The sequence below is a fragment of the Piliocolobus tephrosceles genome, chromosome 16, assembly GCF_002776525.5.
Source record: "Piliocolobus tephrosceles isolate RC106 chromosome 16, ASM277652v3, whole genome shotgun sequence".
Taxonomy (NCBI): Eukaryota; Metazoa; Chordata; class Mammalia; order Primates; family Cercopithecidae; genus Piliocolobus; species Piliocolobus tephrosceles.
This window is the reverse complement of record NC_045449.1, coordinates 18,259,360-18,271,547: the sequence shown is the minus strand read 5'-3', so window position 1 is coordinate 18,271,547 and position 12,188 is coordinate 18,259,360. Positions and strand designations below refer to the sequence as shown.

At 55.3% G+C, this 12,188-nt stretch overlaps 1 protein-coding gene and 1 pseudogene across 1 annotated transcript; both read right to left on the bottom strand.

The window, feature by feature from the left end:
* Positions 1 to 3,384: 3,384 nt before the first annotated feature.
* On the bottom strand, positions 3,385 to 6,633 carry TBC1D28 (TBC1 domain family member 28). The gene is given in 6 exon segments (XM_023191770.1): positions 3,385 to 3,520; positions 4,807 to 4,917; positions 5,250 to 5,356; positions 5,562 to 5,642; positions 6,118 to 6,133; positions 6,521 to 6,633. Coding segments are annotated over 6 exon segments (564 nt in total).
* Positions 6,634 to 8,222: 1,589 nt separating this feature from the next.
* Positions 8,223 to 9,629, bottom strand: LOC111526182 (annotated as a pseudogene).
* Positions 9,630 to 12,188: the final 2,559 nt, after the last annotated feature.

Here is a 12,188-nt window from a genome sequence, read left to right as displayed (position 1 = left end):
CCTGGGGGTGGCAGGTCCCAGTGTTTGCTTGTGAGTTCCTTCATGGAGGTTTGAAGGTTCCTGAGGACCATGTTGTCCTCCAGGGCCCAGCTCTGAGAGAGTCGCTCCTGAAACTCCCAGATGGTGCTCCAGGAAAGCTTCATGAGGTACCCTAGGGACAGGGCGGGCATCAGGTCAGGAAGGTTCCCTGGGGGGGATCTGTGCCTGCACCCCATTTTCACGAGGCCCACCTCCCACTGGGTGGTGCCTGGTCCTTCTTGGCCACCCCAGGGTCCAGCTGTGCACAGGAGGTGACAGCTGGGGAAGGCCGGGCAGGGAAGCGCTCACCACACTCCTGACTTTCATCTGGGTCATGTCAGGGGTGGACTCAGTATGATCATGCCTTGCCCAGCCCACCAGGCCAGACCCCCCTATCAGGACAGAGGAGAGAGTCATGGGGACAGTGTGAGGACGCTTCCCTCAGGCTAGCTGGGATCTGTCCTGCGTGTTCCCTCCTCTGGGCACCCTCAGGCACACGGGACTTACTCCTGTGTATTTTGAATGATGCATGCGCCATGGCCGTCAGTACCCGCTCGCCCTCCAAGATAAACACATCCCACAGTCTCAGGGTGAGCACAAAGGATTTCTGTGGGGACAGCAGGTGTGGGAGGACCTGGCCTTTCCAAGCTGGAGCTGGTGGCCTGAGCAGGGCCCACTGGGGTTTCAGTCCCCTAGAGTGCTGGGGACCCCTCTCCATGGGATGAGAACCCCCATAAAACTGAGTCAGACAAGGTTCTGTAGATCCTCATGGGGGGCTCATCTCAGCAGCACTGTGGCTTCTGGAAGGAGGGACTTCCTGAGGATTTGGGGCTTCCCGGGGCCCTCCCAAGTTGGGTCCTGCCCCAGTCTGTCCACGAGGCTGGGCCTGAGTCCTGGCCTCTGCCGTGGGATGCCCCTCTTGGGCAGGGCCTGGCTTGTGAGCCCTGCAGGAACCTGCCTGTGCCTTCTGCGAGCTGGGGGTGAACCAGCTCCTGGAGGAGCTGGACCCCTGGGCTGAGGGAGCCGGGCACTGCATCCCTGGGTTGATGTCTCCCTGTGCCTCCTTACCCTACCAATGAAACACCAGAGGAGCCTCATCAACGTGGAACCCTCAGTGCACAGCCCTTCCTTGCCCTGAAGGGAGGAGCAGAGGTGCTCAGGGCCCCATGGGCTGCCCTGAAGTCCTCCCACTTCCAGTCCCCTCTGCAGACTCTTCTCCGAGGAGCAGAACCCAGGGCAGTGGCCAGGGGTCCCCCAACCCCTGCCCCATACCCAGAAGCCCGATGGACACACTGCCCTCAGCCCTGCTCAGCCAGAGCTTGGCCCTGGTCCCAGCGCCTCTGCTTCCCCCAGGGCAGGAAAAGGAAACCCAACTCCGAACCCACGGAGAATCCCCATCCCAGGTCCGGCTGTGGCTGGGACTTGGCCTCTTGTCAGCTCCATGAGGGATTCGAGCTGCCCCTGGCTTGTGGGACCCAGGGCCTCTGGGGAGGAGCAGAGGGTGTCATCCACTCACCAGGTGTCTCAAGATCTTTGGGAAGGACTTGTGCAACACCTGCCCCTGGTGTGATAGGAGCCTCCGGAGCCAGGCAGTATTCGGACTGTAGAATACTGAGAAGCCCCCGACCCATCACTCCATCAGAGTCCACTCCCAAGAGCTGGGTAGTGGCAGAGGACCCTGGGCCCTGAGGCCTCCCTGCCTCCTATCTGGTGACCCCATCACACAGTCTCAGCCCTGGGGAGGAGGGCGCTAGCTGGAGGTGGTGCCCAGTGGCATCCTGGGCTGAGGTGCCAGGAGAACAGGCCTGCCTTTGATGCTATGAGGCAGGACAGAGGCAGGCAGGTGCCAGCGGTGAAAATGGGGTGGGTGCTGAGGGCTATGTGGCCATCTACTGGATGTGATGTCATGCTGGGGAACATGGGATGCATGGGGGACATTGCCATCTGGGCTTCATCGGCCCATTTGTGGGCAGGGAAGGTGTCTGGGAGCGCAGCCAGCTGGGAGGCAGGAGGACACTCAGGGAGGTGAGCAGTGCCTGCACAAAGTTGGGTCTCACTTTGGGGAACAAAGGGCAGCCAGAGGGAAGTATCAATGCCCTCTGCTGCTGGGGGGTGAAAGGCATCTGACTAGAGGTAAGAGCGTCCCTGTCTTGAACCAGGCTGCTGTGGGACCCTCAGCAGGGACATCCCAGAGGCTCCAAACAAGCTGGGATGCAAGTAAGACGCCTTGCCTGGAAATTGGGCTCATTAGCCAGGGTGGCCGGCCCCTGGCATGGCTGTGTAAGGCCCCGAAGGTAGCTGTCCACCTACCCTGCAGGGAGTGCCTCCCACCAGCAAGCGGCTGGGCCAGCACCAAGAAAGCATCTTCCTCCAGCAGATACAGGAGGAGGGTGGTGGTGACATGGCTCAGGTGCCTGTGGTAGCCCACCTCCTGCAAGAGCCAGAGTCACCGTGGAAGGGTGTCTCCTGGGAGGGCTGAGACCACCTGGGAGGACTCATGTCACCAGAGATGGCAGAAGTCCATCGGGACACCTGCCACAGGCCCCCGGGATTTGGGGTGCAGCCTCTGCACTTCTCCCCTGGCACTGGTCATGAGGACTCAACAGGTCATGCACGACTCAGTTGACAAGGAGCCTGGGGGTACTCCTGCAGCGAGCATCCAAGCTCACATAGCCTGAAAGAGCACAGGCAAGGATTGTTCATGTCCCCTCCCCTGGGCCAGGCTGGGGAGGCCACTGTGCCAGGCCCGGAGCAGCACCTGTGAACTCACCTGCCACGAGGGCAGGCAGCGGGGCACTGACCACCACACAAAAGGTCCTGCAACCGCCCAAGGGCTGCCTGCCAGGCACAGGAGGGCAGCTGGGTCCAGACTCCATGTGGGCAGCCCATGGAGTTGGCTCAACCAATCTCCCTGCCTAGAATGGTCTGGAAAGTGGGGGTGGAGCAGGAGCAGCCACCTGGGTGACACCCTCCCTGTCTGCTGCACTCCTTTGAAGTTCAGGCAAAGGGAAAATTGGATCTCTGCCTGGTTTCTGGTGAAGAAAAGGCTTCCTCAGGATGCAAACTCATTTCATGACAAGAGCCTGGCCCATCAGGCACCTCAGCAACTTGTCAAACCTGTCTCCTGTGAGGACCATCTGCGTGCAACCCTGCCAAGCTCCTGGGCTTTGGGGCAACACCAGGAGGGGAAGGTCGTTTCTTCATTTGAGACATGGTGGTCAGGTTCAGATGACACCAGGAGTCTGGGCTTCAACCATTTTCTGTCTCAGTTTGACCCCTTGTGCCGCCCCCTTGCTTGGGTGTCCACGCCAGCAGTGAGCTTGAGTCCTGCCTACTACGTGCTGGTGGGTCACGAACACTGAATTTTCAAGAAGTGCTGACACCCCCGAGAGACACCCATGCCCGTGAATATGGGCACAGGGCCCAGGAATATGGCTGCCCAGGAATATTCACAGGGTTATATGCAGAATAGGCCATGAGGATGTCACATAATTCCTGCTGCCTAGAAAAGAGGGAAAAAAGGGTTTTGTTTTGTGTGGATGCCGTCAGTTTCATTTTGTCTACAAACTCTGACAACAAACACAATTCTGGGTTCAGATGATTCCCCCAGATAAGCAGTGAGCTCTTCAGGACACCTGAGATTTTAGAAGTTTTTTCAGTAAAATCCACATTCTTTGCAATGCAAATATCACAGGTGCACATTTGGATCAGTGATTATTTTCACTCTGGTTGATTTTTTCTTCCCCCTTTCCTTGGTTTGCACACACGGAAGTCCAGTCTTTGGGATGTGCAGTTCCATGGTTCTGAACCAATGTGCAGACCCTTCCGTCCACCACTGCAGCCCCTCAGAGTGGCTCCTTCATCCTCCAAGTCCCCAGCGTGTCCCCTTTGCAGCTGACCTCTCCCGGCTCCGTCAGCGCCTGACCACCCTGACCAATTATTCTCTGTCTCTATGCTTTGCCCTTTCCCAGAATGGCTGATAAATTGGAATCCTGTGGTGGTAGCCTGTTGGGTCTGGCTTCTGTCCCTCAGCAACACACATCTAAGACCACCCATGTTCCTGCAGGCATCAGGGGTTCATTCCTTTTCCTCACTGAGTCATCTTTGTCTGAAGAGTGGAACCCCCTTTCTCCCCAGTACCCCTGTTGAAGATCATCCCAGTGGCCTCCGGGTGTGAGTGACAATCAATCAAGCAGTGAATGTGGCATGTGGGTTTTATTTGCACGTCAGTTTTCAAACCATTGTGGTCAATATCTGTGACACTTTGGGGATGTGTGGTATGAGGCCACTGAGCTTTATGAGCCACAGCCCATCTGACTTCCAAAATGCCCTGTTGTGTGCCCACCAGTCATGGATGAGCATTTTCAGGGCCCCGCATCCTCCCTGGTATTTTGGGCTGTCAGTGTTGCCTGGGAAGGCTCCCAAGCCCCGCCATCCTGCCGCCTTTCCATGGGTCCCTACCCTGGCTCATTGTGGGGCACGGAGAGCACTTTTCACCATCTGCATGATTTTTTTTGTTTTTGTTTTTGTTTTGTTTTGTTTTGTTTTTGCTGCCTCCCATTTCCTTGGGAGCCACCTGGGTTCTGTCCCCACATGTCCCAGCCCAGCCCAGGGCTTACAGCCCGGGAGGTGCTCAGTCTATAATGCTGACTGCTGCCTGGACCAGGAGAGCCCTTGGCAGCTCTGTCACTTTTCCTGGGTGACCGTGGCCTCTGCCCTGGGGAAGCCCTCATCCCTCTGGATCGCCCCCATCTTCCCTAGTACCCCTGCAGCCCCCATAGGCCTTACCTGACTCCGAATCATTCTCTAAACATCACATGGTTCTGTAGGGTGTGGCTGACATCTACCTTGATGCAGTGGGTGATCCTGGAGGGCCTCTTGCCCTTCTCCTTCATGACCCGTAGGGCAGGGCTGTGAGGAGGAAGCAGCCTCAGAACAGACAAAAGACTCCCTGCCCCTAACAGCAGTCATCCCACAGTCAGAACTTCTGGAAGGAAAAGAAGGTTTCCTTCTGCAGAAAGCTCCTTTTTGCCTTGTGTCTGAAGCCAGGGAGGGTCAGCAGAGCCCAGTGCACCTGCGGTGCCTGAGTTACCATATGTGCCCAGCATGTGAGTCTGACCACCACCCCTACCCCCAACCTGGGCTCGACGTTCCCTCCAGCTGGAGTCCTGGGCTTCTGACATGGCCAGGCTTGTTTGTCCTGCCCTGGCTGAGTATGGGAGAGCTGTACCTTGTCTTCCCCTGGGTTCTCAGCCTTCACTTTGTCAATGTCTAGCAGGAGTGACCACACCCAGCCCCGTACCACCAGGGGAATGCCTTTGTACACATTTTGAGACAGCTAAAGACAAAAGAACACTCCAGTGAGACAGGACACGGGACGACTCAGGGAGGAAAGCTGGCGAACAGGCCTGTTGTCCTATGGTGAGGATGGGGTGCCACACACCCACTGACGCAGAGGCAGACGGTGCCAGGTCACAGCCATGGGTGCCTGTCTCCCGGCTCTGCAGAGAGCAGTCAAGGGGGCCACTCCCTCCCTATGTTACCTTCTTGCTGCTCCCATATTTTGTCCAGTCTCCAAGCATCTTTAGCCACTTGTCACTGCGTTTTATTTCCTGCCATCTTTGCTGTCAAATGAGCCATGATGGAGTTAGCGGAGCTGCCAGGCCTCTGACAATGGCCCATGGATGCTGGGTCCAGGGCTTTGGGGCCCTGAAGGGACCCAACCTGAAGGAGCCAGGAAAGAGAAGACCCCAGGGGCTGAGACCCTCTGAACTAACTGGAGCTGGGGGTCTGGACTGGTGATGCCAGGACACGCCATCCTCAAGGCACAGATGCCCTGAGTCTTAGTTGGGTCCCAGCCTTCAACTGCGGACTTGGTACAAACAGGCAGTGGACTCTGAGTCAGGATTGCAGTTCTTGGTTTGGGTTTTGGTCAAAGCCTGATGGGAACAGAGTCCAGCCAGAAAGGCCCCCCTCCCAGTGACAGCCGTGGCCCACTCACCACTGCCCAGGCCCACCGGCCACCACCTCTGCCTCACCGACCACCCTTGATTCCCTATCCTTGGAGCGGCCTCCCACACAGCAGGCACAGGCTCTTACCTTCACCTCCAGGGCACTGATGGGGGCAGCTCCATCTCACTGTAGGGCAACCCAGGCAGAGATGAGGACCTGCCCAGGGCAAGAGCCATCCTCATCGCTGAGAGGGCCCCAGGGAAGGACCAGTTCAACCCTATTCACCCTAAGTCTCAGCCCGGGACAAGGCACAGACAAGGAAAGCAAGGGCCTCCCTGTGGAGCTGACACCTGCGAGGCACCAGGACCCTGGAGAAGAGGGAGCTCTAGGCTGGCTTGGAGGGAACCACTTGGGACCTGCGGGGTGCCCCAGGCTGCACAATGGGGCTGCGCCTCCTGGGCAGGAGGCGGCACCCTCTGTGGGAGCTGAGAAAGTCCAGTCCTGAGATGGGATGGGTGCTGCCCGGGGGGGTGGCTGAGCCCTGACTGACAGCAGTGCCTCGGGAGTGACCACATCACCCACCAGAGTCCGGGGAGCCTGGCCTGAGAGCTGCCCAGTGCCCTGAGGACGCACCTGGAGCCCATCCCAGCTGACACTCCCCATGGGCCTTGCAGGGTCTGACCTCCCAGCGTGCACCTGCCTCTGCCTGCGCCCTGGCCACTGACACTGCCTGTTCCCTTCTTCTCTCATCCTGCCCGACCCAGAGACTGTGACCCTCCCTCTGGCCACCCTGGCCCTTCTTTGACCCTTTTCCTGTCAGAGCTGAATGAGACTTCCCTCCCTGATCCATCCACACCTCTGCCTTGGCCACTCTCTCACTGGGGTGCCCAGTGCTGCTGGGGAGAAGCCTTGGGTGACAAGGATGACCAAGGGCCCTGCAGGCAGTGGGGATGGCCCTACCACCCCGCCTCAAGCCTCAACCAGTTCTCAGGGCAGTCGGCCTTCAGCCCTCAGCCTCCTCCCAGCCACTGCAAAAAGCAGGACATGGGGTGCCTGACTGTCCTCCCCCTACTGTCCTGCCTGCCCCTACTCCACCTCCCCCATTCCTCCTCTGCAGTGCTGACTGAGCCGGTGGGAAGCAGAGTCTCTGGAGGGCCACGCAGAGCCTTGGGGACTGACCAAGGGCCCCCACTGAGGGGTCCCAGGTGGACCATACTTCCCTGCCCACCCCACCTGCCATGGGATTCTTTGGGGGATGTAGGTATGCAAAATAATGTTGGGGGTGCAGGGTGAATATTTCAATGTACATTATCATGTATTATCTTACTGTGTAAAAGCTTCTAAGAATAGTTAAGTAACTTAAGATTTGCATGCTACTCAAAAGATAGCGTTAAATGCTAATAAAAAATGGATGCAAATGAAAAGTCTCTCTTGCTGTGGTCCAGGGAATCTTTCTTTCAGAGAGACTTGCAGCTTTGAGCTGGAGCTGCCCTCTCCTTCCTGTCCACTGCACACCCCCACAACACACACACATGTACATACACACACGCACACACACACACATATGCATGCACACACCTGCACATACACACACACTGTGCATCATGCCCTCAGTAAGGAGGCATGGAAGTGAATGTGTGTCTGTAAGGAAATGAAGACAGCTCAAGCCCCTGGTTCCCTGGGGATTTGCACAGACGCCCTCCCTGCAGACCATTCTTTGGTCTCTTTCTCTCTCTTAGTGAAAGAGCAGAGCCTCAGCAGGTACCTGGCTGCTTAGCGCTCAACCCAAGGTCACAAGCTTCCTCAGGAGCCTGGTGAGATGGGGGCACCACAGAGCCTCCCAAACCGAGGGGGCAGCGTTCAGTGGAGGCTTGAGCTGAGGAAGGTGATAGGCGGGACATCTCTGTTCATTAGACACAACCACAATGCAGTGAGGAAGGGCAGCCACCAAAAGTTTTATTCTCCAGGAGGAGGGGCTCTCGGGGGCTGTAAGCAGGAGGCACAAGGACTTTATTGCACATGTGGTTAGGTGATGACGACCTACAGCTGCACTGGGAACTGGGACCCAGAGTGCCACTACCTCCTGCTCTGTCTCTCTCTTCCTCTCTACCTCCTCTGTCTTTCTCTTCATCTCCCTTTTTTTCTCTCTCTCTCTCCATTTCTTTCCCTCCTCCTCTTCCTCCTTGCCCCTGTTCCGGCACCTAGGACCCTCTCTTGGGTGTGTCCGCACACAATGCCAAGGCTGCCATCTATCAGGGCACCCTCACAGGGCGCCTCCACCTTCCATCACCCATGGGGTTGAGGGTCCCAGGTATGACTGCGCTCTCCTGGGTGGGCATGCTGTGCTTGGGGAGGCAGAGGCTGCAGGTCTCCACTGGCTTAGGTGATGTGCCCACAGGGCTGCCGGCTTTCATCTTGTGATCTGCAGAGGTGAGAGTGGAGGGTGTGGGCCAGGCCTGGCCCTGCACTGAGGTAGGGGTGATGGTGTTGCAGCCATACTCTCCCCTGACCCAGGAACTAAGGGCAATCACCAGGCTAGGGTCATCGGGGAGACCCAGGCGGGTGTCAGTGTCCCTCACTTGCTTACCAGAACCTGTGCTGGGGCAGGGGTGGGCAGGCAAATCTTGGCTCTCACTTCTGCCCAGCCCCAAGCCTGCCATGCCCACCAAAGAGACACCTCCTCCAGGGCTTAGCCCTGATGGCCCTGCCTCCTGAAAACCCCTAGCTCAGGCAAGCCCGAAGGCCGGCACCCCACACCCACCCTCCCGGGTGCCACTCTCCTGGGTATCTGCCTGCCAGGATGTCTTAAACTGATTTTATCAAGCTACAGCGAATAACAGGGATGAGCCCTGGGCCTGAATAACAGGGATGAGCCCCGGGCCTCTCCACTTAGAAGCAGTGGCAGTGACAGGACTGAGGGATGGCCTGAGGCTTGTCACCCAAGCAGCAAGAAGGGTGAGGACCCCAGTTTCATGCACTCACCCTGGGAAGACTTGGCCGGACTTTGATAGGGCCTTGAGCAGGGCTGGCAGGAGCAGGGACCCCCACTCTTCTTGAGGAAGCAGGCCACCATCACCAGGAAGCAGCAAGGACGGCACACAGGCAGAGCCCCAGCGTGCTGTAGACCAGAGCCAGCTGATCCACACTCAGCTTCAGCCCCAGGAGAGCTGCAAGACAGCGTGAGACCCCTCTCTGCAGTGCCTTCTCCTCTTCCCCTCCTTAGGCTCAAGCAATCCACATGGCCCCAACCCACCCTGCTGCGAGCCTGTCTGGCTCCTGGAGAAGCTGGGCTCCTTTCCTGACCCTAAGGCTGGCTGGGATGCTCTCTGGGTCCTAGAGGAAGTTGATCCACTCCCCCATCCTGGTGGCAACTTCCCAAGGCTTCGAAGCTGGACAATGTGAGCGGGTCCAGGATTAATAAGTCCAGGATTAATCTGTTACAAAGCTGATGAATCTCTCACTGGCCCTGGGTTTTGAACTCACATTGCAAGCAGAAGGCTCACATTGCTGTTGCCAGAGAGTGGGCTCATTCCACAGTGGTGGTCACCCACGCTTGCAGAAGATGCTTAAGATCTGAGCACTGGACATACAGGTCCTAGAAAGACAGAGAGACTTCCTGTATGGAACTTACTGTCTGGGGGAGCCGACCACCTGACCATCCCATGAGGAAATAGACAGTCACAGTGCGACAATAGCCTGCAGGAGAGGTGCACAGAACCCTGGCAGCTCATCCTGGGGAAGGTGCTCTAGTCTGGGAAAAGGCTTCTCAGAGAAAGGGGTCTGTTTAATTTTTACTTTTTCATCATAGGAAGAGCACACTGTTGAAGTGTTCAGCTTGATGAACTTTTACCCATGGGTGCACTCAGGCTCAGCCCCCCAGACAAATCTGGACGAAGACCAAGTTCATGCCTAGCCCCTAGAGGGCTCTTTTCTCCCCTCCCATCCAGTATTTCCCCCCAGAAGTAACCACTCTTTTCAGCCCTCTTGCTGTAGATTAATTCTGCTTCTTTTTGCCTTCTATAGACGCATGCAGAAGGTGCTCTTTTGAGTCCGGCTTCTTCACTCAACAATGACATCTGTGAGATCCTCTTACATTGTTGTATGTGGTCGGGGGTCATTTTTTTCATTGCTGTGTAGTATTTCATTGCACAAATACACTGTCATTTGTTGATGTGTTCTGTTTATGGATATTTAGGTTGTACTAGAGAGTGGTAGTTTTGACTGAGTAGAAGTTACCTTGCTATGCAGACGCAGAGAGGATAGGGAGGAACATTTGAGAAGGCAGGAACAGCATTCACAAAGGCCTTTGGCAGGAGGGAGCCTGCCTGGGGCCCTGAAGGCTGATGTGGCTTCCTGGTACCCCGCTTCTAGGTCACTGTGTTCTGAGCACCTGTTGCCCTGGCCTGGTGTGTGGCTCTCCACACCCATTCCCACCACCTCCTCCTGTGCCTTCCTGACCTGCAGGGGCTGGGAAGCTGAAGGGGAATGATGTAGCCACAGAAGAAACATGTGGAACCACTGGCAGCTGGGGGCGGTGAGAAACGGAATCCCCCTAGGCCTTTTGTAGGAAGTAGGGCCCTGTCAACACCTTGATTGCAGATTTCTCACCTCTAGAACTGCGGGAAAAATAATTTCTATTGTTTTAAGCCACCAAGTTTTTGGTCATTTGTCATAGATCCACAGGAAACTCATATGTGTCTCACATATTAGTAAGCAGCATGGTATTCTGGATCTACTAGAACGGCCTTGCAGTGAGTTCAGACAAGAATTACTAAAGGCAATTGGTGCGATCCTTTTGCCATCAAGGATTTGGCATCAGAGTTTCCAAGCATTATGTGTGCAAGTTGACATGCTGGTACTTTAGCGAATCTGGGTGTCAAAACAGAATGCCATAGACTAGGTAGCATAGAAAATTGATTTCTCACAGTTCTGGAGATGGTAAAATCCAAGGTCGGATGTTCAGCAGATTCTGTGTCTGCAGAGGGCCGGCTTCCTGGTTCATAGACAGCCATCTTTTTACTGTGTCCTTACATGACAGAAGGGATGAGGGAGCTCTCTGCAGTCCCTTTGATAGGGGCACCAATTCCATTCATGAGGTCCCCGCCTTCATGAACTTAATCACCCCCCAAGGCCCCACCTCCAAATACCATCACTTAGAATTACACTTCAACACATGAATTTGAGGAGGACAGTAACATTTGGTTTATAGCATCATGTCACTTCAAGCCATATGCACTCACAGGAAATCTATAAACTTCTATTTAGTATTTGCTGGTCATCTCTGAATTTAGGGACTTTTTTTCTTTAAGAAAAATGGCCTTTTACTTGATCCATGGTTTATTCACAGAAAAGCACTGTGAGTTCACACACTTGCTAAAAAGATACAGAAATGAGAGTGACTTTTTATCTTTTTTTTTTTTGTTTTTTTTTTTGAGACGGAGTCTCGCCCTGTCACCTAGGCTGGAGTGCAGTGCCGCAATCTCGGCTCACTGCAAGCTCTGACTCCCGGGTTCACGCTATTCTCCTGCCTCAGAATCCTGAGTAGCTGGGACTACAGGCTCCTGCCACCACGCCCGGCTAATTTTTTTGTATTTTTAGTGGAAACGGGGTTTCACCATGTTAGCCAGGATGGTCTTGATCTCCTGACCTCGTGATCCGCCCGCCTCAGTCTCCCAAAGTGCTGGGATTACAGGCATGAGCCACCGCTCCCGGCCTCTCTCTCTTTTTTTTGAGACAGAATTTTGCTATTGTTGCCCAGGCTAGAGCGCAGTGGCACGATCTCAGCTCACTGCAACCTCCGCCTCTCGGGTTCAAGTGATTCTCCTGCCTCAGCCTCCTGAGTAGCTGGTGTTACAGGCGCCCGCCACCACGTCGGGCAAATTTTTTACATTTTTAGTAGAAATGGGGATTCACCATGTTGGTCAGACTGGTCTCAAATTCCTGACCTCCTGATCTGCCCACCTTGGCCTCCCAAGGTGCTGGTATTACAGGCATGAGCCACTATGCCCAGCCAGATTCACGTTCTTAAGCCGCACACTATTTGCTATGACAGCAAGACCAAAAAGCTTAAGTACCAAAAATGTACATTAACCACAAACAGTTTCATATAAACAAAACAATGTGACCATCTATATATGACAGTAACTCATATGCCCAAAATATTTTTAACTGAGATTGAAATCAGTTTCTACATAACAAATGTTATCACTGTATTCTGA